The 27,445-nt window shown below is 41.4% G+C and overlaps 1 protein-coding gene across 6 annotated transcripts in view; it reads left to right on the top strand.

Annotated features, from left to right (window-relative positions):
* GRIA4 (glutamate ionotropic receptor AMPA type subunit 4) overlaps positions 1–27,445 on the top strand; it is a 258,437-nt gene that overhangs the window by 128,458 nt on the left and 102,534 nt on the right. For all 6 annotated transcript variants that reach the window (XM_076328209.1, XM_076328210.1, XM_076328211.1 and 3 more), the window contains exon 4: positions 23,821–24,005. In XM_076328209.1, coding sequence (XP_076184324.1) covers positions 23,821–24,005 — 185 coding nt within the window. The remainder of the gene's footprint in view (positions 1–23,820; positions 24,006–27,445) is intronic.

Genomic DNA, 27,445 nt, shown 5'->3' with positions numbered 1-27,445 from the left:
AATCTGTTACTTCATGTCTTTTGGAAATGATCATAAAACATATGCAGTAGCTTTTCAAACCATACTTTTGATGTGTCAAAACTGTGCTACACGTTGTGACCATCCTGAAGTTGTGAAACTGAGTGTATATGAAAGATATACAAGAGAAAGTAGCACGGAAGAGGTAAACATTCAGTCTAAAAAGTGAAAAAATCTATTTCTGTAAAAAAGTATATCAAGACAAGATTTAACATACGGACAAAACATCAGTTCCAGTCCAGACTGTGATTTGTGATGTTTATTATGCAAATTCACCTATAACATTTAATATGCTTTGTGACAGGACTGCAGTTTTAGTGTATAATACTAGTCCTATGAAGAAGGGTCCCCTTCCTGCCTGCCTTCCTTCCAGCTGTAAAATTTTTGTCTGCATACTGGGGTCTCATTTTCCTGTCTGGTTCTTTGTTAGCTTTTCCTTTAACGTCTTTTTGTGAATTACATTCTCATCTGGCACAGAATTAGTTGTTGTACACTTAAAATCCAGTGAATGTATTAAACAGTTTCTGGAATTAAATGCTCTCAAATTTTAATTACATCAGATTTCAAATATTGGACCAATTTCTCCTCCCGTGAGTAGTTCCAACTAAAGTCAATACGAATATTTTATGAGTTATGCAACAGGATTTGTCCTATCTTTTATAAGTAATCCTAAAAAAGCAGTGTTTATAGTATTTCTCTAGTTCTTATTCTGTGAAAATGCAACATAGAATATGGACCGTACAGTGACTCATCTGTAATGTTGCAAAAGAATGACAGAAAGGAAAATGCAAAGTAAATTAGCTAAATCATTTATTCCTAAGTATATTTAAAAAGAAACAAATACTAATATAAATTAAAATACAAAAATATAATAATCAAAATATATCAAATATATGTCTAATATGTATTATATTGGATATTTTTGATCATCATATTTTTAAATGAATTACTGAATATCCATGTGAAAGCACGTTGTTTTATTTTCAGACTGATAGGTATGAAAAATGCTTTTGAAATGTCTTACTGACCTAATTAAAAACAAAAGTAGGAATAAACAACTTGCCCTACCTCCAAGTCTATTTGGTTTCCAAAGTCGTCTTTTTTGAGACTTTTTCTGCATACATACTTTGTGCAGTACCTAGGACAATGAGGCCTTTGAGCACAACATTATTTATGTAAATACAAATAATTATTCCTAGCAGGGTGCCTAAAATTTTATGCACATTCTCTATCACAGGGTGTATTGTACAGGCCTATCTCATATTTCATGATAGTTGTCTCAGGATCAGAATAACTTTTTAATCATGAAAATGAATTAACGCCAGTCTTTTGCTGAAAAAGGACTTGTTCATTTTAACTACCATGGAGATGAAAGCTAAATAGTGAATGTTAACATTTTCAGACAGAGATAAAACCTTATGAGTGGTGAGGCCGCACCTTGAATACTGTGTTCAGTTTTGGACCCCTCGCTACAAGAAAGACATTGAGGTGCTGGAGCGTGTCCAGAGAAGGGCAACGAAGCTGGTGGAGGGTCTGGAGAACAAGTCTTATGAGGAGTGACTGAGGGAACTGGGGTTGTTTAGCCTGGAGAAAAGGAGGCTGAGGGGAGACCTCATCGCTCTCTACAGCTACCTGAAAGGAGGTTGTAGCGAGGTGGGTGTCGGTCTCTTCTCCCAAGAAACTAGCAATAGGACGAGAGGAAATGGCCTCAAGTTGCAGCAGGGGAGGTTTAGATTGGATGTAAGGAAATATTTCTTCACCGAAAGGGTTGTCAAGCATTGGACCAGGCTGCCCAGGGAAGTGGTTGAGTCCCCATCCCTGGAGGTATTTAAAAGATGTGTAGACATGGTGCTTAGGGACATGGTTTAGTGGTGGACTTGGTAGTGTTAGGTTAACGGTTGGACTTAATGATCTTAGAGGTCTTTTCCAACCTAAACGATTCTATGATTCTATCAATTATATGCAATTTTACAGCTGTAGCCTGCCCTCCTGGGGACGCTTAAGGACCAGCAAAGGAGCTGGGTGTGGTGTCTCCTCCCTTCCACACTGCTTCCACAGAAAATGCCCTAAGTATTAGTTGTGGCCCACTGACCTTTTTGGAATAATGTTTCAGCCCTCGGGTTGAAAAGGCTGGACATCACTGCATTAAGCAGACTGGAAAATTCAAATCTCTGTTGTATCTCTTGAGGAAAATAAGACAGTTGAGGTAATTTATAGTGTTTAAGATGCTCTGTTATGAAATAATATCTCGTCAGTCACATTGAAAATGGCAGTGGAAGCAGAAGCCAAGACATACAAAAAAGTATTAGTGGACAGCAGTCTTTTTCACAGTAGTTTTTGAGCAGTAAGAGTAGAGAGAGTTGTTCCAGGCAGCAGTTTGTAAGAAAATTCAAGATAAATTAAGTATCATATACTTAGATAGATTATCATCTCCTGTAGCGTTTTCAGAAATAGATTTTCATTTCCAAGTACAGCAGTGGGAACTTCAAAGAAATTGGTGAAAGTGGGATTTTTCTGGTTTTACACTAGTACAACTGAAATCAGACCCTATTTACTATTTTATTTTCAACTTAAGTTACAGTCTAAAATGCCAAACCAAATGTTCTAGGACTTAGAAAGTATTTTATATCTATTGAGCAGTTACTGGGTTCTCGCTTCTCATTCCTCTCAGATACAGAAAGTCCCTCTGTTGTATTTTTATTTTTCACCTCCGTAAGTTTTTGCAGCCAATTCCCACATCCTCTACAGCTTTTTTGGATATTCTTTTATAAACTACTTAGGCACTGAAGCAAAGATTCCAATAAAAGTTTCCCACCTCTCTGATAAATATTCTTTGTACCACACTGCAGAGTAATTTTCTCTGTCTTTCTCTGCCTTGGTGAATATTTTAGCATTGTTTTTATGCTGTGGAGCTGCTGCGGATGGGGACATGAAGACTAAACCACCCAGGACACTCTCAGTCCTAACGATCATGACAGAGTGGACTCAGGGGCATCCAGTGACACATGCAGAGTCCCGGGCTTTCTGGGGGGCGGAGAGGGTATCTTGCTACCACTGCTGTCCTGGATAACAGTTGTGCAGATACCAAATCATGCCTTCTGTCTCTATTCATGGAGATGCCCTAAATGGAAATGTTTAAAAAATGTCCATTTTTATTAGATGCTGTTTCCACTTTTTTGAAATCTTTGTCATTTTTTCTTCTGGCCAGTCCTATGCAGAAAACTCACTCACATTCATTAAGGCTTGGGATTTCACCAGAGTGCACCTTTCTGTGAATAAACAGCTGTTCAGGGGAAGAAAAATACCCAGCTCTAAAATGAACAAAGTTCTTAAAACCATTTGCTTTCAAAATGGTCAACACAAGTGCCATTGTATAATGAAACGTCACAGGCACTTAACTTTTATAGAGCAGTTATTGACTGGTCACTGTGTTCATTTTCAGACATTAATGCCAAGGTCAGTTAAAAATAACCAAGGTCCAGATCAACATATATTTAATAGAAGAAACTTGCCAGGATTTTATCACAATTTTCTAACCTGGCCTGTTTTCAGACAGGCCAATCACAGCTTTTAATGTCTGTATTCTTTTACCTGTTATCTTTTCATTATACCTTTCCCATTTCCATGTTTCCCACAAAATGTCAGTTCCTACAACTGAAATTTAATTTGAATTGTTAAATATATTCATTATACCAGAGCTTTGAGCATGAGTTTATGATTACTTCTTGGAATATAGCTTGCCTCAGTGGGACGTAATAAATTAGTCTAATCATATGGTGAGTACTTACTTCATCCTGTTTTTGTTCCTGCTAGGAACTGAAATTGTCTCTGTAATTGTATGCAAATCCCTTCACCAGAATAATCAAAGGAAATCTACGTGTAGCTGCCCGTCCTCCCCAAGAGAAGTATAAAAGTAACCTAACTTTTAATTCTACTTAATGAAAAGTTGTATCTTCATATGTAAAATGTAGATACAAAATAGAAGAACTTAAATTAAAAGGCATGTGAGTAGTAAACAGATACTTCGCTAATATTGCAGGCTGCAATTAGTATTATTTAGTCCTTCTTTTTTACATATGCACAATACTATGTTAATAGTGTTCATGGCATTGAACCTGAGAAATAATAATATCGGGATTTTTCATTTTAAACATGGGGGAAATTCTTCTCCTCTGAAAATATATGAGATAGATGATAAGAGGTTTTATGAATTGCCTTCAGAGGGTGCCTGTTTCCCTCCACTGCCTGCAGAAGGACACTGGAGTAACTAGCTCAGACTTAGCCATCGAACTTTCAGTTGAGATAAATTCTCCTGTAAGTCTCTTACTCCAAGGCATGTTTTATATATTGGCCTCAAATCATTCTGACTTGCTTCTTTGAACTCTGTCAAATATTTTAGCATTAATTTTTTAAATGTGGACACCAAAAAGAGATTTAGTCATGTAGGAGTAGTCCAGTGTCCTGTATGAAGATCATATCATTCTAGCCTTCCTCTTCCCTGTTTCTCTATTCAAGTATCTAGATGTTACATTAGCTGTCTTACTCACAGCATTGCTGAAAAAGATCGGTTCTGCATATCTATGACTGTGATAGCAATGTTTGTGAAGACACTCAAATGAGGCAAGGTTATTAAGTGCCTTTTGCCCCATCAGTTCTTTTCAGAGGAGGGGTGAGAAGAGGGAGACGAGAGTAGAAGGAGCTGAAACAATCTCTATTTGTTCATTTGCCTCCTTTAAAAATTCTGTCACTTCTTTGCATGCTGTTTTGCACAGATTCATATCAAGTATTTACATCTATACATGCATATATATGTATTGACTTGTATGTACATATATATGTATGCTTGTAATGTCTTGGAGCATTTAGAAGAACTTATTAAAATATTTTCTCACCTTTTTTTTCTTGTAGGATTTTGTTCTTTTTAAGAAACTCAAATTCTAAGCCATTTTCAGGATTTAGTTGAGAGTGATACTTGCAGTCCCTCAGCTGAAGTGCCTGGGAGGTGCAAGATTATTCGGTGTCATTACAGTTATAGAATCATAGAATCATAGAATCATTGAGGTTGGAAAAGACCTCTAAGATCATCGAGTCCAACCGTCAACCCAACACCACCATGCCCACTAAACCATGTCCCTAAGCGCCTCATCTACACGTCTTTTAAAAACCTCCAGGGATGGGGACTCCACCACTTCCCTGGGCAGCCTGTTCCAATGTTTCACCACTCTTTCAGTAAAGAAATTTTTCCTTACATCCAATCTAAACCTCCCCTGCCGCAACTTGAGGCCATTTCCTCTCGTCCTATCGCTTGTTACTTCGGAGAAAAGACCAACACCCACCTCGCTACAACCTCCTTTCAGGTAGTTGTAGAGAGCGATGAGGTCTCCCCTGAGCCTCCTTTTCTCCAGGCTAAACAACCCCAGTTCCCTCAGCCGCTCCTCATAAGACTTGTTCTCCAGACCCCTCACCAGCCTCGTTGCCCTTCTCTGGACACGCTCCAGCACCTCAACGTCCTTCTTGTAGTGAGGGGCCCAAAAGTGAACACAGTATTCGAGGTGCGGCCTCACCAGGGCCGAGTACAGGGGCACGATCACTTCCCTACTCCTACTGGCCACACTATTTCTGATACAGGCCAGGATGCCATTGGCCTTCTTGGCCGCCTGGGCACACTGCCGGCTCATGTTCAGCCGGCTGTCGACCAACACCCCCAGGTCCTTCTCTGCTGGGCAGCTTTCCAGCCACTCTTCCCCAAGCCTGTAGCGCTGCATGGGGTTGTTGTGGCCCAAGTGCAGGACCCGGCACTTGGCCTTGTTGAACCTCATACAGTTGGCCTGGGCCCATCGATCCAGCCTGTCCAGGTCCCTCTGCAGAGCCTTCCTACCCTCGAGCAGATCAACACTCCCACCCAACTTGGTGTCGTGTGCAAACTTACTGAGGGTGCACTCAATCCCCTCATCCAGATCATCAATAAAGATATTAAACAAGACCGGCCCCAGTACTGAGCCCTGGGGAACACCGCTTGTGACCGGCCGCCAACTGGATGTAACTCCATTCACCACAACTCTCTGGGCCCGGCCATCCAGCCAGTTTTTGACCCAGCGCACAGTACACCTGTCTAAGCCATGAGCCGCCAGCTTCTCTAGGAGAATGCTGTGGGAGACAGTGTCAAAGGCCTTGCTGAAGTCCAGGTAGACCACATCCACAGCCTTTCCCTCATCCACTAGGCGGGTCACCTGGTCATAGAAGGAGATCAGGTTGGTCAAGCAGGACCTGCCTCTCATGAACCCGTGCTGGCTAGGCCGGATCCCCTGGTTGTCCCGCTCATGCCTTGTGAGCGCCCTCAAGATGAGCCGCTCCATAATCTTTCCCGGCACCGAGGTCAGGCTGACAGGCCTGTAGTTCCCCAGATCCTCCTTCCGGCCCTTCTTGTGGATGGGCGTCACATTGGCAAGCCTCCAGTCTTCCGGGACCTCCCCCGTTAACCAGGACTGCTGATAAATGATGGAGAGCGGCTTGGCGAGCACCTCCGCCAGCTCCCTCAGCACTCTCGGGTGGATCCCATCCGGCCCCATAGACTTGTGAGCATCCAGGTGGCGTAGCAGGTCATTGACTGCTTCCTCCTGGATTACGGGGGGTTCATCCTGCTCGCCGTCCCCGTCTTCCAGCTCGGGGGGCCGAGTACCCTGAGGATAACTGGTCTGCCTGTTAAAGACTGAGGCAAAGAAGGCATTAAGTACCTCAGCCTTTTCCTCATCCTCAGTGACCATGTTCCCCCCTGCATCCAATAAAGGATGGAGATTCTCCTTGGCTCTCTTCTTGTCATTAATATATTTGTAAAAACTTTTTTTGTTGTCTTTAACGACAGCGGCCAGATTGTGTTCTAGCTGGGCTTTTGCCTTTCTCATTTCTTCTCTGCACGACCTAACAAGATCCCTGTACTCTTCTTGAGTCGCCTGCCCCTTCTTCCACAAGCGGTAAACTCTCCTTTTTTTCCTGAGTCCCAGCAAGAGCTCCCCGTTCAGCCAGGCCGGTCGTCTTCCCCGCCCATTCTTCTTACGGCGTACAGGGACAGCCTGCTCCTGCGCCTTTAAGACTTCCTTCTTAAAGATCGTCCAGCCTTCCTGGACCCCTTTGCCCTTCAGGACCGTCTCCCACGGGACAAAGTTCAATCAAAAGCCACTATATGAAATCGTCAGATGTTTCCCAAATTGTTGCTCCAGTCCAAAAAGAAAGAATCACATCTTAATTCTGGTCTACATCAGAAGAGCAACGAGTTAGTTTTAGGAACTGGAAGAAAATCATAGATCTTTAGGCTCATCTCCAAATTGTTAGTTTTTTGTTGTGGGGGTGGCAATCAACTTTTCATAAATTTGTGGTCTGTGTGTCAGTTTAAAAGAAATAGTAAGACTTATTTAAGACTCATTTCAATCAAAAGGTTACCATATTATAATCATAGCATCCAAATTTTAAATCCTTTCTTCCCAGGACATGTTACATTTTTCTGAAAAAAGTTAAATACTTCAGAATATAGATTTCAAAAAGATCTTAACTGAAATTTAAAATCAGAAATAATGTGCCTGGAATCTACAAGTAGAACTTCTAGAAGGAGTAAGGTCCTATAAATTATCTGCTGTGTAGCCACCAATAAATATGGACATGGCCACATGTGCATGGAGATAGAATTAAGGTTGCGACTCTCTTAAAATGAATGCTTCTTAGTGTGAATGCCTGTTGTTTCAGTCTGAAGATTGTTCTTGCATTTTTCTCTCAGGTACATATTAGAAACAACACTGCACTAATGCCGATAGGCAGAGATTATCAGATATTTTATAGTAAAAGACTAGCTTTCTAACAAATCCCTATAGAAAGGAGGCAGAAGTTCTGATATCAAGATCCTCATTTAATACCCACGGTCAGTTCTGTCCTAGGGCACAGGTATCTTGTGCGTGGACCGAGGCAGATGCCTTGTGGGGAAAGATAGTATGTGACAATATAATTCAAGACAGCACCATAATACATTAATTAGAATACATTAGGGCACTGCTAATTTTAAGGTATACCAGCTCTTGAGTGCTTTAGCTTGCAGTCTTAATATTCTTTGACATGGTTCTTTTGGATGTTGTTCACACAAAGGTCTATGTACAATTGTATACCATCACAGGACAAACAAAACCCTATTAAATTGAGACTAGAGAGGTAAGTTGTTGGAAAGCTAGCAATTGCTGGAAAATAGCTTTGCATCAATTAAGATATTGTGTAAGAAAGATAATTTATTAGTATCAACGTTACAGACTATAGGTTTTAGTGACATGAAGAATTTTGGCTTTAAGCCATTGCGCTAAAGAAGAGAAAGAAGTTTAAACTATAATGTGTAAAATCAAAGAATACTTACAACTAAGCTGTATACTTGACAAGTTAATAGTAATAATAGAACAAAGAAAAAAGGCAATAAGTTAAATATTTGAACATACTGCATTTTCTTCCAAAATAAGTTCATTTTCCTGTTTCCTCTCCGGTTTTTAAAATACTGATACACATTAGCCCTAATGATAGACCCAACATGACATATTAGATAACTGGATATTCAGAGACACAATGTAGCCTCTATAGTTACTTTAAAATGCTGGTCTGACAGAGAGTGAGCCTAGCACCTGCTTTTTTTTTTCCCTCTTTTTTTCTCCACTCAGTGGCTTAATTGCTGTTTTTTTTAAGGTAATAGTTTGTGAGGTTCTGATAACAGTGTAATTACATAGAGTTTCTGATTTAGCATTCAAAGTTCTGTAGTAAGAATTCACCAGAATTTGCTAAGAATGTGGCTTCAGTGCTGCTTGTAAACTTCAGAGGAGCCCAAGACTTCTCACCTGAGCCAGTTCTAGCTGAACCCTTTGGCATAGCTAAATAATAGACAAATAAAAGCAAAGAAAATATAAAATGCTAACAAGGTACATAAATGTACTTTTGGCATATATCTGTAAGTGTGCTTGGATGTATTCATCTCTATGCATGCTTGTCATAAGAAAGGTTACTGGACTTTGACGTTCGTTTGAAGGCATTTGGTGAAGTGGGAAGGGTAATGGTATCTGAGAACTGTGAAAGCACGAGTAAAAGTATCAGACTGCCTTCAAAACCAGGACTTTTCAGTCCCTGTCAAGTTTCCACTCATCTTTATCACTTGGCATTTTGATGAGACACCTTTACAGTGTATTTCATATGAAGGCTGCAGACTCTGAAATGCAAAGAAGGGGAAAAATCTTGCTGCAGAAGTCAGTGTAGCATAAATGGGATCTGACATAGCCTGAATCTTTGATCGTGAATTCCCGTTGTGGAGTAAGCCAAACCTCCTCCCATATGCTCACTGAAAGCACATAACCTACACGCCGTTGTTCCACTTAAGACTTCTTTTTTTAAAAGGTCATGGTTGCAATATATTGACAGCATTTGCTTGTAGCTTTATGTCCTCCTGAGGAAAGGATTATTAAATACTGAAGATGAAGTTGCACAGGTATGAGTCTCTAAAGGATTAAGGGAGAGAAGGACAGAAAGTCTGACCGTAAACCACTGCTAGAGCTTGTTTTGGAGGTGTCTCACAACACTAAGAAAATATTCAAGGTCATAGATCTCAGGGAGGCGAGAAACATAAACTCAGATCATAAAGGTAATTTCCTTTATTATCAAATATTCTGAAATCTTTGAAGCAAAATAGCAATAGAGGAGATGGCTAAACTGGATCCATTATTTCCTCAGTTTTGTTTTAGAACTATCTGTAATAAAATTGGGGACAGACTTTTTAGCAGGGCCTGTTGTGACAGGACAAGGGGGAATGGCTTTAAACTAAAGGGGGGTAGATTTAGACTAGATGTAAGGAAGAAATTTCTTACGCTGAGGGTGGTGAAACACTGGCACAGGTTTCCCAGAGAGGTGGTGGATGCCCCATCCCTGGCAACATTCCAGGTCAGGTTGGACGGGGCTCTGAGCAACCTGATCTAGTTGAAGATGTCCCTGCCCACAGCAGGGGGGTTAGACTAGATGACCTTTAGAGGTCCCTTCCAATCCAAACTATTCTATGATTCTATGAAAATTATCCTGGTCATTGATAGTATAGGTGACTTAAATCACAACCTACATCATAACAAATATATTTGAAAGTACGTAGAATTTGGAAAGCTAAGTAAACCCAAACATGGATTTTTCAGGAAGAAATCATGTGAAATAAAGCAAATTTCCTTCTGCTACAAAGTAATGGATTTTGTAGACATTGGGGGAAAAACATAGGTGTCTCATTCTAGTAGGATTTTTTACACAGTTTGAAAGAAATTTTGGTAAATGAGCTAAAGAAGTTTTGTATTGATTAAATTACTGGAAGATATGTAAAACACTGGTCACACACTTGAACTCAGAAAGAAGTATATGAGGTTCACTGTCAAATAAGGAGGTACAAAGCAGTGATCCATTCTGGTTGCAGTTTTTCTCAGTATCTTTGTGAATGACTTGGATGAAGAAATATAGAATACATTTGTTAAACTTGTGGATGATAAAAAATTGAAAGGACTGTGTGTGCTTTGGAATACATTTTAAAAATACATCACATTTTCACCAATGCACTTCAGGAAAGACTTGGATCAATTGCAACATATCCAGAGGAAAGCAAGGAAAATTGTCAGAATCTAGACTAAAACATGTTCCACAAGGAAAACCTGAAAGCATCATGTTTCAGCAAGAGAAGTGCAGACAGAAAAGAAATGAAACAGCAGTCTTCAGTTATGTAAAGGATTGCTTTAAAGAAGAATGGAACAAACTCTTCTCCAGGTCTGCTAGTGATAGGACAAGAATGAGTGGCTTTAAATTGTGCCAGGGGAGACATAGGTTAGACTTTAGGAAATATCTAATAATAAGGGTAATTAAGCAATGAATATATTACCTAGGAAGTTACAGAAACCTCTTTAGAGATTTTTAAGGACAAAGAAAGTTATCTGTCTAGAATGATTTAAATATATAAATATAAATATATAATCTGTCTTGGGGGATGGAGAGGTAGAGAGGAATAGATGGGATTATTTCTTGAGCTCCCTGTCTTATTTTCCAGTCTATGTGTCATTTCTGTGAATTAGATCCAAGAAGGGCTCAGAACACACTTACAGTTCTAGCTTTCACTCTGTTGTCTAAATTGACTGGTTTGTATGTACTTTCTGTTGAATGTTCTGGTGCCAACTCCAAATGTGGAGAAAATTGGGCATGCAAATGATTTATCATATGTTAAAGGTTATATGATAGAGCTTATAAATCTTACTGGTTGTGTTCAAGTTCTGGAAGCTTTTAAAATAAAACCATATGTTAATAAAAAGGTATTGTCCTGGTTTCGGCAGGGATAGAGTGAATTTCCTTCCTAGTAGCTGGTACAGTGCTGTGTTTTGGATTTAGGAGGAGAACAATGTTGATAACACACCGATGTTTAAGTTGTTGCTAGGTAGTGCTTACACTAGCCAAGGACTCTTTAGTTTCCCATGCTCTACCGACTGAGAAGGCTGGAGGTGCACAAGAAGCTGGGAGGGGGCACAGCCAAACTGGCCAAAGGGACATTCCATACCATGTGATGTCATGCTCAGTACATAAACTGGTGAAAGCTGGCCGGGGGGGCCGCTGCTCGGGGACTGGCTGGGCATCGGTCGGCGGGTGGTGAGCAATTGTACTGTGCATCACTTGTTTTGTGTATTATTATTATTATTATCATATTATTATTACTATAATTTTATTTCAATTATTAAACTGTTTTTATCTCAACCCAGGAGTTTTTCTCACTTCTACTCTTCCAGTTCTCTCCCCCATCCCACCGGTGGGGGGGGAGTGAGCGAGCGGCTGCGTGGTGGTGCTCAGTTGCCAACTGAGGTTAAACCACAACAGTCCTTTTTGGCGCCCAACGTGGGGCTCGAAGGGTTGAGATAATAACAGATTAACCGGAGTGTATTAAGGAACTTATATCTGTTAATAGTTGTGGGTCACAATGTTGGTTCCTCTGTTCTTGATATTGATTTGTATAATCTGCATCGTGCTCTTTTTCCTGCTGTACATGTTAGAGATTGGTGTTGGGTTTTGCAGTTTGCTGTGGTCTGCAGTGATTGGTGATGTTTTGCCTGGGAGGTTTATTCTTAAACATTGACCTTGGGCTTAATTTGGTATGTGAGTTTCGTACTGAAGCCATTACTGTACTATGGATACCACTTCATGGAGACAACTAGCAATTACAGTTCTTCCTCTGAGAGTTTTTTTACGGAGGAAATACAGAATGGCAGTGTCACTACCTTCTTCTATGATGTTTCCTCCTTCATTACAGTAACTTTTCAGTATTTTGAACAGCCTTGGGTAGTTAAGATACTTCTATTGGTATTTCTTTGGAATATTGTTTTGGTTTTTTCTAAAGTTAATAAGCAATTTAAGAATATCATCCAGAGATCTGCCCCAAGGCTGGATAGTTATGAGTGGCAGGGTGTGTGGGATAGGATGGGCAAGTACCTAGGCCAATGGGCACCCCCAGTGTTTTGGAACTTCACCCCTGAGCAAGTGCGGAATCCTGAAGAGTTAGTAGAATATTTGAACAAAGTATGGTGTCACCCTGGCAACTCCAGAGAGATGCAGATCATTGCAACATGCTGGGGCCTGGCCCATGCCTACCGAGCCCTGTTCAACACCATTCAGTACCCTCAAAGGGAAGAGAAGGTCTCTGGATCTGACAGTAAAACGACAGGCACTGCGGCCACTCAGACCCAGGCAACACGCTGTGCAGCCACTCCAACCCCGGCAACAGGCCCTGTGGCTGAACCAAAGAACCAGCCTGTGCCGGTATCAGTCGCCCCTGTACACAAGAAGAAATTTTAGAATCGGAAGTCGGCTCGTTTAGTAAGGGAGGAAGAAGCTTCTTCTAAAAGGGAACCGGAGGAAGAACTGTACGACTACCCTGGAGAAAGGCCATCATGAGAACGGGAGGAGGAGAGCCGGCCGCTGCTCGGGGAGGAGGAAGAGGAAGAACTCATAAACGAGGCAGTGACCACCCAATCTCTATCCCTGAGTGAGCTGCGAGATATACGAAAAGATTTCAGCCGTCGTCCAGGTGAGCATATTGTCACCTGGCTGCTCCGATGCTGGGATAATGGAGCCAGTAGCCTGGAATTAGAGGGTAGGGAAGCCAAGCAGCTGGGATCCCTTTCTAGGGAAGGGGGCATTGACAAAGCAATTGGAAAAGGGACACGAGTCCTCAGCCTTTGGAGACGACTCTTGTCAAGCGTGAAGGAAAGGTATCCCTTCAAGGAAGATGTGGTATGTCGCCCAGGCAAGTGGATCACCATGGAGAAAGGTATCCAGTTCCTGAGAGAATTAGCTGTGCTGGAGGTGATTTATGATGACCTGAGTAATGAACAGCTATCCGAAGATCCAGATGAAGTCAAGTGCACACGACCCATGTGGCGGAAGTTTATAAGGAGCTCACCATCGTCATATGCCAATTCATTGGCAGTGATGACCTGGAAAGATGGAGAGGAACAAACAGTGGATGAATTGGCTAGTCAACTCCGGCAATATGAGGAAAGTCTCTCTTCCTCCCTCGTCTCGGCTGTGGAGAAACTGTCCCGGGAGATCCAGCAACTCAGAGAGGATAGGTCCTACTCCTCACCTGTACGGACCAGTATCTCGGCTATTAGGAGTCAGCGTTCTTTTGCTCAAGAGAGAGAATATAAAGGGTACACACCACGGGGCACCCTATGGTTTTATCTGCGCGACCACGGAGAGGACATGAGGAAGTGGGATGGAAAACCTACCGCAGCCCTAGGGGCACGGGTACGCGAATTGCAAGGGAAAACAATCACAGAAAGGGGTTCTTCCAGGAAAATTGCTGCTCCATTTTCCAGCGGGCAGTTCCCCAGAGAGAGTAGAAGGGCTGATCTTACTCCTGATCTTAATGAAGAAACTTCTGACTCGTATGTACAAGAAGTGAGAAATGAGTACTGTGATGAGGAGTAGAGGGGCCCTGCCTCCAGCCAGGGGGAGGAAAGGGACAACCGGGTTTACTGGACTGTGTGGATTCGGTGGCCTGGCACATCGGACCCACAGGAGTATAAGGCTCTAGTAGACACCGGTGGGCTTTTGGTATAGCTGCCTTGGAGACGGAGGAAATTAAACAGCTGTCCACCTTGCCCGGTCTCTTGGAGGACCCCTCTGTTGTGGGGTTGCTGAAGGTCGAAGACCAACAGGTGCCAATTGCTACCACCACGGTGCACCGGTGGCAATATCGCACCAACCGAGACTCCCTGATTCCCATCCATAAGCTGATTTCCTCGACTGGAGAGCCAAGGAGTGATCAGCAAGACTCGCTCACCCTTTAACAGTTCCATATGGCCAGTGCAAAAGTCTAATGGAGGGTGAAGACTAACAGCAGACTATCGTGGCCTGAACAAAGTCACGCCACTGCCGAGTGCTGCTGTGCAGACAGGCTAGAGCTTCAATACGAATTGGAGTCAAAGGCAGCCAAGTGGTATGCCACAATTGATATTGCTAATGCGTTTTTCTCAATCCCTTTGGCAGCAGAGTGCAGGCCACAGTTTGCTTTCACTTGGAGGGGCGTCCAGTACACCTGGAACCGACTGCCCCAGGGGTGGAAACACAGCCCCACCATTTGCCATGGACTGATCCAGACTGCAGAGTCTGATCTCAGACTGGAGCAGGGTGGAGCTCCAGAACACCTGCAGTACATTGATGACATCATCGTGTGGGGCAACACAGCAGGAGAAGCTTTTGAAAAAGGGAAGGAAATAGTCCAAATCCTGCTGAAGGCTGGTTTTGCCATAAAACAAAGTAAGGTCAAGGGACCTGCACAGGAGATCCAGTTTTTAGGAATAAAATGGCAAGATGGACGTCGTCAGATCCCAGTGGATGTGATCAATAAAATAACAGCCATGTCTCCACCAACTAGCAAAAAGGAAACACAAGCTTTCTTAGGCGTCGTGGGGTTTTGGAGAATGCATATTCCAAACTACAGTCTGATCATAAAGCCTCTCTATCAAGTGACCTGAAAGAAGAATGATTTCAAATGGGGCCCTGAGCAATGACAAACTTTTGAACAAATTAAAGAGGCGATACCCTATGCAATAGCCCTGGGGCCAGTCCGGGCAGGACAAGATGTAAAAAATGTGCTCTACACCACAGCTGGGGAGAATGGCCCTACCTGGAGCCTCTGGCAGAAAGCACCAGGGGAGACTCGAGGTTGACCCCTAGGGTTTTGGAGTCGGGGATACAGAGGATCCGAGGCCCGCTATACTCCAACTGAAAAGAGATTTTGGCAGCATATGAAGGGGTTTGAGCTGCTTCGGAAGTGATTGGCACTGAAGCACAGCTCCTCCTGGCACCCCGACTGCCGGTGCTGGGCTGGATGTTCAGAGGGAGGGTCCCCTGTACCCATCATGCAGCTGATGCTACGTGGAGTAAGTGGGTCGCACTGATCACACAACGGGCTCGAATAGGAAACTCCAGTCGCCCAGGAATCCTGGAAGTGATCATGGATTGGCCAGAGGGCAAAGATTTTGGAATATCGCCAGAGGAGGAGGTGACGCGTGCTGAGGAGTCTCCAGTGTATAATGAACTACCAGAAAATGAGAAGCAATATGCCCTGTTCACTGATGGGTCCTGTCGTCTTGTGGGAAAGCATCGGAGGTGGAAAGGTGCTGTATGGAGTCCTATGCGACAAGTTGTAGAAACTGCTGAAGGAGAAGGTGAATCGAGCCAATTTGCAGAAGTAAAGGCCATCCAGCTGACTTTAGACATTGCTGAATGAGAAAAGTGGCCAGTGCTCTATCTCTGTACTGACTCACGGATGGTGGCAAATGCTCTGTGGGGGTGGTTGCAGCAATGGAAGCAGAGCAACTGGCAGCGCAGAGGCAAACCCATCTGGGCTGCCACATTGTGGCAAGATATTGCTGCCTGGGTGGAGAACCTGGTTGTAAAAGTCCGTCACGTAGATGCTCACGTACCCAAGAGTCGGGCCACTGAAGAACATCAAAACAACCAGCAGGTGGATCAGGCTGCTAAGATTGAAGTGGCTCAGGTGGATCTGCACTGGCAACATAAGGGTGAATTATTTCTAGCTCGGTGGGCCCATGACACCTCAGGTCACCAAGGAAGAGATGCAACATACAGATGGGCTCGTGATCGAGGGGTGGACTTGACTATGGACACTATTGCGCAGCTTATCCATGAATGCGAAACATGCGCTGCAATCAAGCAAGCCAAGCGGTTAAAGCCTCTCTGGTATGGAGGACAATGGCTGAAATAGAAATATGGGGAGGCCTGGCAGATTGATTATATCACACTCCCACAGACCCGCCAAGGCAAGTGCCATGTGCTTACAATGGTGGAGGCAACCACCGAATGGCTGGAAACATGGCTGGAAACATATCCCGTGCCCCATGCCACTGCCCGGAACACTATCCTAGGCCTTGAAAAGCAAGTCCTGTGGCGACATGGCACCCCAGAAAGAATTGAGTCAGACAATGGGACTCATTTCCGAAACAACCTCATAGACACCTGGGCCAAAGAGCACAGCATTGAGTGGGTGTATCACATCCCCTATCATGCACCAGCCTCTGGGAAAATTGAACGACACAATGGACTGTTAAAGACTACACTGAGAGCAATGGGTGGCGGGACATTCAAACATTGGGATACGCATTTAGCAAAGGCCACCTGGTTAGTCAACACAAGGGGATCTGCCAATCGAGCTGGCCCTGCCCAGTCAGAACTTTTACGTACTGTAGATGGGAATAAAGACCCTGTAGTGCACATAAAAAATATGTTGGGGAAAACAGTCTGGTTTACTTCTGCCTCGGGCAGAGGCAGACCCATCCGTGGGATTGCTTTTGCTCAAGGACCTGGGTGCACTTGGTGGAAAATGCGGAAGGATGGGCAAGTCCGATGTGTACCTCAAGGGGATTTGATTTTGGGTGAGAATAGCCAGTGATCTGAATTATGTGATGTTAAGTACTAATTATAGTTATAATAGTTATACTAATAATACACAGATATACTAATAATACTAATAATATTATATGCCATACTAATGTTATTACAATAAGAATCACCCAGACTAATGAAGAATAACTTCAGTGAAACCAAGCAAAGCACAGTGATGATGGTACCAGAACTGACTTCAACTTGAAACAATCCAACACCACATACCATCTCCATTTTTCCTGCCCTGGAAGATTATTATGACAGATGGAGCCCGAAGTCATGGACTAAATGAACTCACCAAACGTTTTAGAGGGATGGCCCACAGACTAAGGGAATGATATGTGTGTGTGTGTGTGTGTGTGTGTGTGTGTGTGTGTGTATATAAAAAAAAGGGGTGGTGATTAATGAAAATGTACTGGAAAATATGAGACTTGAGCATGACACAGATGGTATAGAATAAGGGGTGAATATTGTCCTGGTTTTGGCAGGGATAGAGTTAATTTCCTTCCTAGTAGCTGGTACAGTGCTGTGTTTTGGATTTAGGATGAGAACAAAGTTGATAACACACTGATGTTTTAGTTGTTGCTAGGTAATGCTTACACCAGCCAAGGACTTTTTAGTTTCCCATGTTCTACCGACTGAGAAGGCTGGAGGTGCACAAGAAGCTGGGAGGGGGCACAGCCAAACTGGCCAAAGAAACATTCCATACCATGTGACGTCATGCTCAGTACATAAACTGGGGAAAGCTGGCCGGGGGGGGCCGCTGCTCGGGGACTGGCTGGGCATCGGTTGGCGAGTGGTGAGCAATTGTACTGTGCATCACTTGCTTTGTGTATTATTATTATTATCATCATACTATTATAATTTTATTTCAATTATTAAACTGTTTTTATCTCAACCCACAAGTTTTTCTCACTTGTGCTCTTCCAATTCTCTCCCCCATCCCACCGGGTGGGGGGAGTGAGCGAGCGGCTGCGTGGTGCTCAGTTGCCGACTGAGGTTAAACCACGACAGGTATTAATCATATTGAGGAAAACTAAAATACGCTTGAGTTTGAGTGTTTGTAGTTATTGGTTGAATGTACAATCATGCATCACTCACACTGTAAATTTCTTGTATGATTTTCATCACTGTAGTGTCTGGATTCATCTCGCCAAGATTTGGCTAGATAAATGGTAGGTATTTTCACCAAGCCTCATGTCTAAACTCCTTCAGTATTCATTGAGGAAAAAGAAAAACACCTCTGAGATAGATATCTAAGACAAAAAAAAATGCTTTTTTATGGGATTTATGTCTCTCCTTTGAAAGCTTGGATGATTAACTTAGACAACTACTTTATATACAGCTAGAGTTAAGTGACATGAATCCAATCCTGAATGTCAAATATATTGGCTTATCCATACCAAATGATTTGATCATTTATTCTTCACTTCTGCTGTGTGTTGGTTTTATAGCAAATTAATTTTTTCTACGAATTCCAATAGATGGAAGTAGCTTTCGTAAAATAGCTCCAGCATTTCAGTGTCTGTGGCTGTTGGGATCATAGCTAATCTTGGAAATGGGATCATAGAATCATAGAATCATAGAATCATTGAGGTTAGGAAAGACCTCTAAGATCATCGAGTCCAACCGTCGACCCAACACCACCACCCACTAAGCCATGTCCCTAAGTGCCTCATCTACTCGTCTTTTAAATACCTCCAGGGATGGGGACTCAACCACTTCCCTGGGCAGCCTGGTCCAATGCTTGACAACGCTTCCGGTGAAGAAATATTTCCTTACATCCAATCTAAACCTCCCCTGGCGCAACTTGAGGCCATTTCCTCTCGTCCTATCGCTTGTTACTTGGGAGAAGAGACCAACACCCACCTCACTACAACCTCAGTTCCTGTTTGAAAGTTAATTGGACCAGAAAGAGAAGAAAATGAATTTGCATTTCAGTAACATGCAGTGTATGATGCCCATCTTTGGAAAAGACCCATGTTCGTCAGAGATGTTTTCTACTCTTGGGGCCATAACAGAAATATATTGCATATGCTGTTTCCAAGTATATTAACCTGTTAACTTGTGTCATTCAGTATTGTCAGTCTGCTAGCCAGAGTAAAATACAGTAATAATATGTAAACATTGCATCCTCTTCATCATAGAAAATGAATAGTAAGTTCTTCCTGCACAATAGTTCCAAAATAAAAATTATTACTGGGGGTGCTACTGTTTGGAGCAAGCAGCCACTTTGCTATCTGTCTCCTGGCAAGACCATCAGGAATGATTGCATGCACTTAAGAGAGGCAGGGGAAACGGGTTCCCAAAACGAAAAGGCTGCTGGAAGATGAAAGTTATTGAAATTTAATTATAATACTGTAATTGATCACTGAAATATTTCTGGTGAAAGCAAGCAAGCAAGCAAGCAAGAAGAAAAAGAAAAAAAAGCAAAGGAAACAAGCCAACCATGTGCATTCCAGCAGAAAAATAAGTCAAGAAAATGTTCCTCTGATCTCTTTAGTTTATTCTGAACGCACTGAAGAGACTTAGATATCAGATTTTACTTTTCATTTAAATGGAAATAAATGAAATTAAGTCATTGACTGCTGAAACGAAATTGGTTAGGGGAAAGCCTAGCTGGTACAGCAGAAGGCAAATAAAAAAACCTGAAAGGCCACTGAACTTTTAAAATCAAAAAGATCACTCATGATTTCAGCTGCTTGGGTGGGGGGTGGTTGTGTATAGGCTCCAGTTACAGCAGTGTTGCAGTGACTAGAAGGAATCCTGGACTCCCAGACTCCTGCACTTACAGTATGTTCTTAAATACCAAAATTGCTCAAGTGTTTTATACCCTTTGGCCTCCAGAAGATACCTAAGTCTCTCTGAAGAAGTACTAATCTCTCTCTAAACAGATATAAGACCAGGTGCACATCTGGCATTGTTTTTCGGTGGCTGATGCATTTTGCAATGGAAAAATGCCTATGGAGTGTGGAATGAGGGAAGCAGGGATAAAAAAAATCTGAGATATTGTTTGTAAGGTACTTAGCTGTAGTATCAACCCCAGTACATAGATTTTCTGCAGTAGGCATCTCCAGCTCTGATTTTACAGGAAAAGAATAGAATAACTCTTCATTTTCATGTTGGGGTGTCCCCCCCCCCCCCCCCCCCAACATGATGACTGTGTGGTATCTTTTTGGAACAAAAATAGTAGTATGTTAGATCATCACAATTCCTCCTGACTAGAGAACAGAAAAGCAAGGAGAGAAGGGATCAAGAAAATAAAATCTTTGCAGACTTTCCCTGTCTCTGGTTTGGTTCCAGTATATTGAGGTGGAATTGGTATTACTGGTCCTTAAGCGGTTGTCAATAGTAGATACATTGAGCAATGACCTACAAAAAGCAGTTGGCAGACTTCTCATCCCAGGTCATTTGAGGAAAATTCCCCAGAATCATACTCCCATAAAGAGGAAAAAGAAGCCATTCTTGCATATAGCGTTCTTGCATTTGGGAAGGACTTCATCTGTGTTTCCAGGAAGTTGTATTGGTGTTTTATCTTGTTCATAGATTTGCCAAATAAAAAAACCAACCAACCAACCAACCAAATAAACAAAATCTTCAGGAAGGTTGAATTAGTTGGTGAGGAATGATTACTATATACACTTGTGAGAACTCACCTTACTTTTATTTATTGGCATAGTTCTAAACTTTTTTTTTAAATAATGTTGTTTTGAAAAACATTGATTGTGTAGCTCAGCTGATAGGAGTTAGCCTGGGTTTTTTTAGTTTGCTTTCATGCAACAGATAATATTCCACAATACATGGGACGGAATGTATTCCAGAAAATGAATCATTCATCTGTCTGTAGCATAACTGAGGATAAACAGCAGATAACCAGAAAATAAATACCTTTTAGACGACAGCTGCAAGATTCATGTCTGCTGTCTTTACTTGGGCAAACATCTTTCTGAAGTTTAAGAATTTTGTCTAAATAGAGATGCTGCACTCAGTTTCTGATAATTACCTCAGGTTAGTTTCAGGTTTTTTGCCTTATAAAATGTTTGCAGCACTACCTACAACTAATTTTTTGCCCTGTTAGCTGTAGCCAATTATTTTGGACAAATAAGCATTCGCCTCACCATGTCCAATTTTTATGCCAACTGAACCTGTGAAACACCTTTATTCATTCTGCGTAAACTCCACCCTTGTCAGTCTGTTATATTAAAAATTGTTCCTGCACACTGAATAGATGACTATGCCACTGATTACTTGCGTAGGGATTCTGAACTCTTCTGAACATCTGATCTGGAGATGCTGCACCATATGCAATTACTACCATTTAGCTGTATTATGCTGTATGTGAAAGACATGCTAACATGAGAACCCACGTCTGAGAGCCAGCTACTGACAAGAAGCTACAGAAGCTTCAAATGCCTAAATGAAGGCAGTTGCTAATGAAATGTGGCAAGCCAAACCTTGATCCAAGGTAGAAGAAAAGCTTTTCTATGTGTTTGATATTTGTCATGCTTTATGCTGGGATAAATTCCCAGTTTGATCAAAACACATCTTAGTAAAGTTGTCCAAGCGAAATAAGAAAGGAATGAGGGGATGTCAATTGCTGTTTCAAACGCCATTCATTCTGAGTCAAAGAAAACGTTAATTTTTGTCAGGAAGCTGAATTAAGTAAATGTTGACTGCCTTTGTAGCAAAGATCAAGTCAAAGTTACAGTGTAAATGAAGCAGGAACCCCTGTAACACTGGAGTAGTTTTAATGTATGTCTATATGTGGAAATGAATAGGAAATGAAGCAAGAAATACAATGTTTGGGAAAGAATCTCATCATGATTTGCAGAGATAATTACAGGCAAAAAGGAGATTGAATATAGCAACAGGAAAAGCAGAATAATTATGCAGCAATTAACAGGAAAGCTGTATGGTTCTTTGAAAAAAATAACAGTCATCGGGTTAAAAATATATGCTGAGTACAGAAATGTTTTAATATGCAATATATCAAGTATTTGAATTCATTTCCTAAGATAAAATACTGTTTCATAAAATAAATGTCTCATTTATACGATAAAATATGTTATGCGTTTTATGTATTCATTATAAATGTTTGCATTTTTATCTTAAATATGTCATCTGAATTGGAGAAAAAAATTAATAAATGTTCATTTCGGAGTGCGGGTATGTAGTGTCATAACGATAAGAAGATACAGATTTTAAGTTAATATTTCAAGGACTGCAAATATCATAGGAGCCAGTAGAAAAAATAGCTACTCCTAGATTTGCAAGAGAATTACTTTCTCATGTGTCCTAAAATCTTCATATTCTCATAAAACTATTGTCTACTTTTATTTTACTGGAGACAAACTCGGGTTTTGGTGGTTTTGTAGGTCTTCTGATAATTAGTTAGCAACAGCACACTGAAAAGCACTCTTTCTGAAATGTAGCTTACGAAGATTCCTCTTGCAATCTGTGGGAATGTCTGATAGTGCTTTTTATGGGGAATCTGTCATGCAGTGGCGTCTTCAAGTGCATTAAAATGACAACTGGGGGTCACTGCACTTAGGCATGGGACCTTCTTGTTGAAGAGACGAAGGAGCCACCACTGTGTAGCTGCATCATTAAGGACAGTTTTCAGGAGGTGAAATCTTTCATTTAAAGCTAGTGGGGAAAATTCAGCCAGATAATGTGTAAAAAGCCACGATATTTTTTGTTGTGATTCTAGACAGGGGGACCTTCTCTGAATTGTATCATTTATATCAGTATGTTATTGACAAACATATCTGTCCTTTTTGTCTTTCTTAAACATTAACTCTGGATCTGAGGTGTGCATTCTTTATTGCTTTAAACAAATTCACCATTTACTCTAGATAAAAGACGGAATAATACATGCTTCCTACTTCAGGAATTGGTTGGACAAGTCAAGGCTAGACTTGCAAGCTGTCCTAAGATATGGCACAAGCTCCTCTCCTGCCTCTGTACTGCACATCCCCAGTGAGAAAAAATTAGGAGAGAGAAGAAGGCAAAGGGCTGGTGGGCCAGGGCACACTGAGACTGTGGGCAGGGAGCCTGCCCTGCAGGTTCAGGTGGAGACCTCAGAGAGGATGCTGCCTTTCTCTTCTATGCTCAAAGATGACAAAGGGGGCATCAAATACTGGTAATGATAAAGAGCAATAATCCTGCAAGTAGTAATAATTAATGCTTCTATGGTGCCCTTCATTCATTGACCTCTAATCACTTTGCATACATTGATTAAAGCTATATAGGATCTCTGAAATTGGTCAATATCATTTCTATTCACACATCTATACTGGCATATGTATATATGTATACATAAATGAAAAAATGAATTCTTACTAAGAAGCATTAAAACTTGCTTGGATTAAATGTTGACAAAAAAAAACGTAACAAAAAAAGCAAAGCATTTGAATGTCTAACATACTGCTTTTGTAGTATACAAATACTTCTGTTGAATGAGTAGGCTCAGATTTTTTCTTTGCTGTGTCATGAAATGCCCAGATACAGAAACCTGTACAAAACCAATCTGAGACATTGAATACTTGACTGGAAGAGTTCGTGTGTATAAATCATGTGAAGATTATCCATAATGCTGAGAATCATTCCAAGGATTCTGATCACAGCAATTGTAGTTTTCGTTAATTGCATACTGTGTGCTGATCTTGGCTAGCAAGCATAGGTAGGGATACAAACAGTCTCTTATTCCCTTCCCCGCAGGAGCAAATATTAAGAGACATAATATTGATTAAGGACAATACCTATTCAAAAAATGCAATGATTGTGTTACTAGTGTATTGTATCCTTTTCTTTTAGGTTATTCAATACTTCAAGCTATTATGGAAAAAGCGGGACAAAATAGCTGGCAAGTCAGTGCCATCTGCGTGGAGAATTTTAATGATGCCAGCTACAGGCGGCTTTTAGAAGACCTGGACCGAAGGCAAGAAAAGAAATTTGTAATAGACTGCGAAATAGAGAGGCTTCAGAATCTCTTAGAACAGGTAATACCTGCTTTTAATGTCATTGTAAGCACATTACTGAAACTTCAGATGTGATACTATTATGCATTGTGTTTCGTTTATTTTCTCGATGGAAATGAGATTGCTTGCTCTTTCTTTTTTTTTGTTTTTCTGCATGGGCCTATGTTTGTACATCCACTTGCCTGCTCCATTTTCTTTTCCTATAAAATTCTTGTTGTAACAGCCAGCACGTCAGCGCAGTGAGCCCCCCCTTTCCCACTCAGCAGGTCTGTGGGCAAAGGGTGCCAGCAGTCAGGGCAGCCGCACATTTGGCCCCGCATCCCAGCACCTCCATGCCTGATCTATCTTGCATCAGGGTCTTAGGGCTGGCGGAACAACATGGTGTAGCTTAATTACCAAGATGCCCTCAGTCCGTACAGTCATGACGGTAAAGCTTAGGTTTTTTTGAGGGGAAAAAAGCTTATTTGAATCCAGTGTTAACTTTCTATTCACCTATGTATTTCTAGCCATAAAATGCTTTAAAAGTATTATTACATATATTTAAACTGATAGTTTTATTACCTTAGCAGAGTATTTATGAACATGAAGAACAGTAGACTAAAGGTGCTGTTGAACTGGGAAGGAAGGTCAGGTTCTTCCATCAGTTATTCATGGAAAGCTGCTATTACATAAAGAAAACACTGAGCCAGACAGACTGGCTCGCACTGGGTAGTGCCTATACCAATGTGTAAAGTGAATATAAAATTCTGCCGCTGTGATGTGGCAAATCTATCTCTATATAGTGCTTATGTATGAGCTCTTTCTTAAACGATGGAAAAAATAAAATAATGCTTTGAAAGGAGCATTTTGTCAAATGACAGGAAAATAACTTATGGTTAACTATCTGCTTCTCGCATGATCCCACGTATTACTCTCGTGGTGCTAGTGCACCGTTCAGTACCTGCTGCTGCTTCTGCTGCAGGAATTGCAGGGAATGAATGCCATCTGCTGGTGGTAGATCCTCCACCGCCACGCTGCTTCTCTGCTAGCGCATTAGAGAATTTTGAAGATTTTGTTGCAAAAACCTTCATGATGCATCTGCTACTGAAGGCACAGAAATATGAAATGTCATTTGTGATACAGAAATGCATAAAATAGTACTCACAGAAATATATATACATGTCAATTTTACTTTCACTGGCAGAAGATAAAGAGGGAAACTGAGAATTAATAATATGGCTGATTTAACAAGGACTTTTTCTATGACTGTTGCCAAGAGAAGAATAGATGATGCTATATTGCTACAGATATTCATTTGGCCTTTTTTTTTGTTCTGAATGCTATTATGTTTTAACACATGCTTTCTATAGCTTATAATGAAAGCCTTCCCCAGTTCAGCCTATGTTGTAGTGAAACAGACACGCGTTTGAGGGTCTTTTAAAATACATTTAGAAAAATAATTTCGCTCTCAGCTCTGTGTATGTGCACGTGTGTATGTACCCAGTTTCTTTTAAGTGGCATGCAAATGAGACTTAGAAAAAGTATGCTATATTACTATAAGTCTTGAAGTACACCCACTATCCTGTGTAGGTGTATCTACTGAGTATCCACTCAGTTTCAAAGCAAAATGAAGTCATCCAGTACGCGTTTAGATCTCACTGATCTCACGTGTACATTTTATTTGCTTCCAGGAGCTGCTACTCATTTTCCTTCCAGATTGGCACCTGCATAGTCAGTTCCTTTTTAGGAACATAATCTGTGTTCTTTGTTCAGATCATGCAGAACTGAATTGGATATTGATTTTAATGTGATTGGGTTTTGACCTCCTCTGACTTCATACAGCTCTGGATTTTGCATGCCTAAAATAGGTACTTAATGCAGGCATGGTAACTCATAAAAATGCAGTGCCTGGCCTCAACAGACTGAATCAGACGTGGTGAGTTTGGCTGACACCTCTACAGGGCAAGCTCGAAAGCTAATTGAGTCCTCTTTCCATTAACTGCACTGGGAGAGTGGCGGGTAGGAGTTAACACCTAACTTGAAACATACCTGTATCTTAGCCAGTCATACAAGCAGTTTTAGGAAGTGATTCATCTGGCTACTGTCTAATTTTGGGTGGGATGAATTTTACCCAGGAAATGAGCTCTTCTGTACTTGTGTTGGTGTTTATTCACACCTAACTGTAAAGCCTTTGCCCTTAAATCTATGGTAATGAAGGGAGATAAATTGTTTTTTGGGCATGTGGGTTTTTTCTTTTCTCAGTAGTGACTGCCCATATATATAAAAATATATATATATTTACACTTCACCTAATTAAATTGAATTCATATATTTCAGAATATTTATGTAATTTTTCCAGATCATGTGAATTCTCTTCTTCCCCAACATGCCTGGAGATCCTCTCCATCCTTCCAAAGGAAGGTCACTGTACAAACAGGAATGGCATTACAGCCAGGCTAGACAAAGTATGCAGAAGAGCTGCAGCTTTACTCTCCATTGTGAAGGTCCTGGTCTTCCTAGACAAGCTGTAGGCCTGGGGTGCTGGTTTGGGGTTCCAAAATGAAAGCATGCTGCTTAAGGATGGGCAGTCAGAAACAGTCTTGGACACAAAAACATTTAGTCTGCCAAAAATGGGATTGAAGCAAAAGGAGTCTAGCCCAATGTAGAAAATACAAAATAACAGCCATTTTAAAATATCAACTGTTGACTTTTTCCCTTTGCATGAAGGTTTTAATAACCTGTAGAGGGGAGGTAAGGTGGCTTCACAAATGGACTAAAAGTTGGCGTGCTTTTCCCTGCATACACAGAGGAATTGATTAAGCTTCAGTGACTCTAATTAACTCAACTTCTTTCCTGCCTATTTCTCCTGTAATTGAGAGCCTAAGTTGTGACTATACTGTAATACTTTGCAATGTACAAGTAAATGTTCTGCAGAACATTTAGGAAAAGTAATTAAATCTCAGTAATGAGACTGTAACTCAAAGTGCATTGCCCTTAAATCTATGCTAATGAAGGGAGAGAAACTAGCTTGTGGGCTTGTGGGTTTCTTCTCAAGTGACTGTCCATATATATACACATTCACACTTCTCATGACTGTGGACCTCAAGCAGTGAAGACTGGAGACTTTTTCACTGGCTTTTTCAAAAAGTGAGCTCATGCGCTGCTCCCCTGCCCATACCTGGTGCCCACTTATGTGACCTTGTGTCTTCTACTCGCTGTCTTCTTCCAGCTGCCCAGCTGAGAAAATCAGCACCTTGCTCTTTCCTCACTTCTTGTGCAGCTTAATCTTACCGTTTTCTATTTCATTTTGTCTACTGTATTTTTCTTAGTTCATTAGTTTTTCTCATTTATTTTCTCCTCTCCATGTGCCTTGGTGTGTGTAGAAGCTGCCTCCACACTCCGTACCTGACACTTGTCTTCAGGGCAAATTTCTCTCCTGGAACCCAACGACTTATCTGAAACCCAGACTCCCCCTGTGCACA

Source organism: Aptenodytes patagonicus, chromosome 1, assembly GCF_965638725.1.
Source record: "Aptenodytes patagonicus chromosome 1, bAptPat1.pri.cur, whole genome shotgun sequence".
NCBI lineage: Eukaryota > Metazoa > Chordata > Aves > Sphenisciformes > Spheniscidae > Aptenodytes > Aptenodytes patagonicus.
This window is presented reverse-complemented; position numbering and strand designations above follow the sequence as displayed.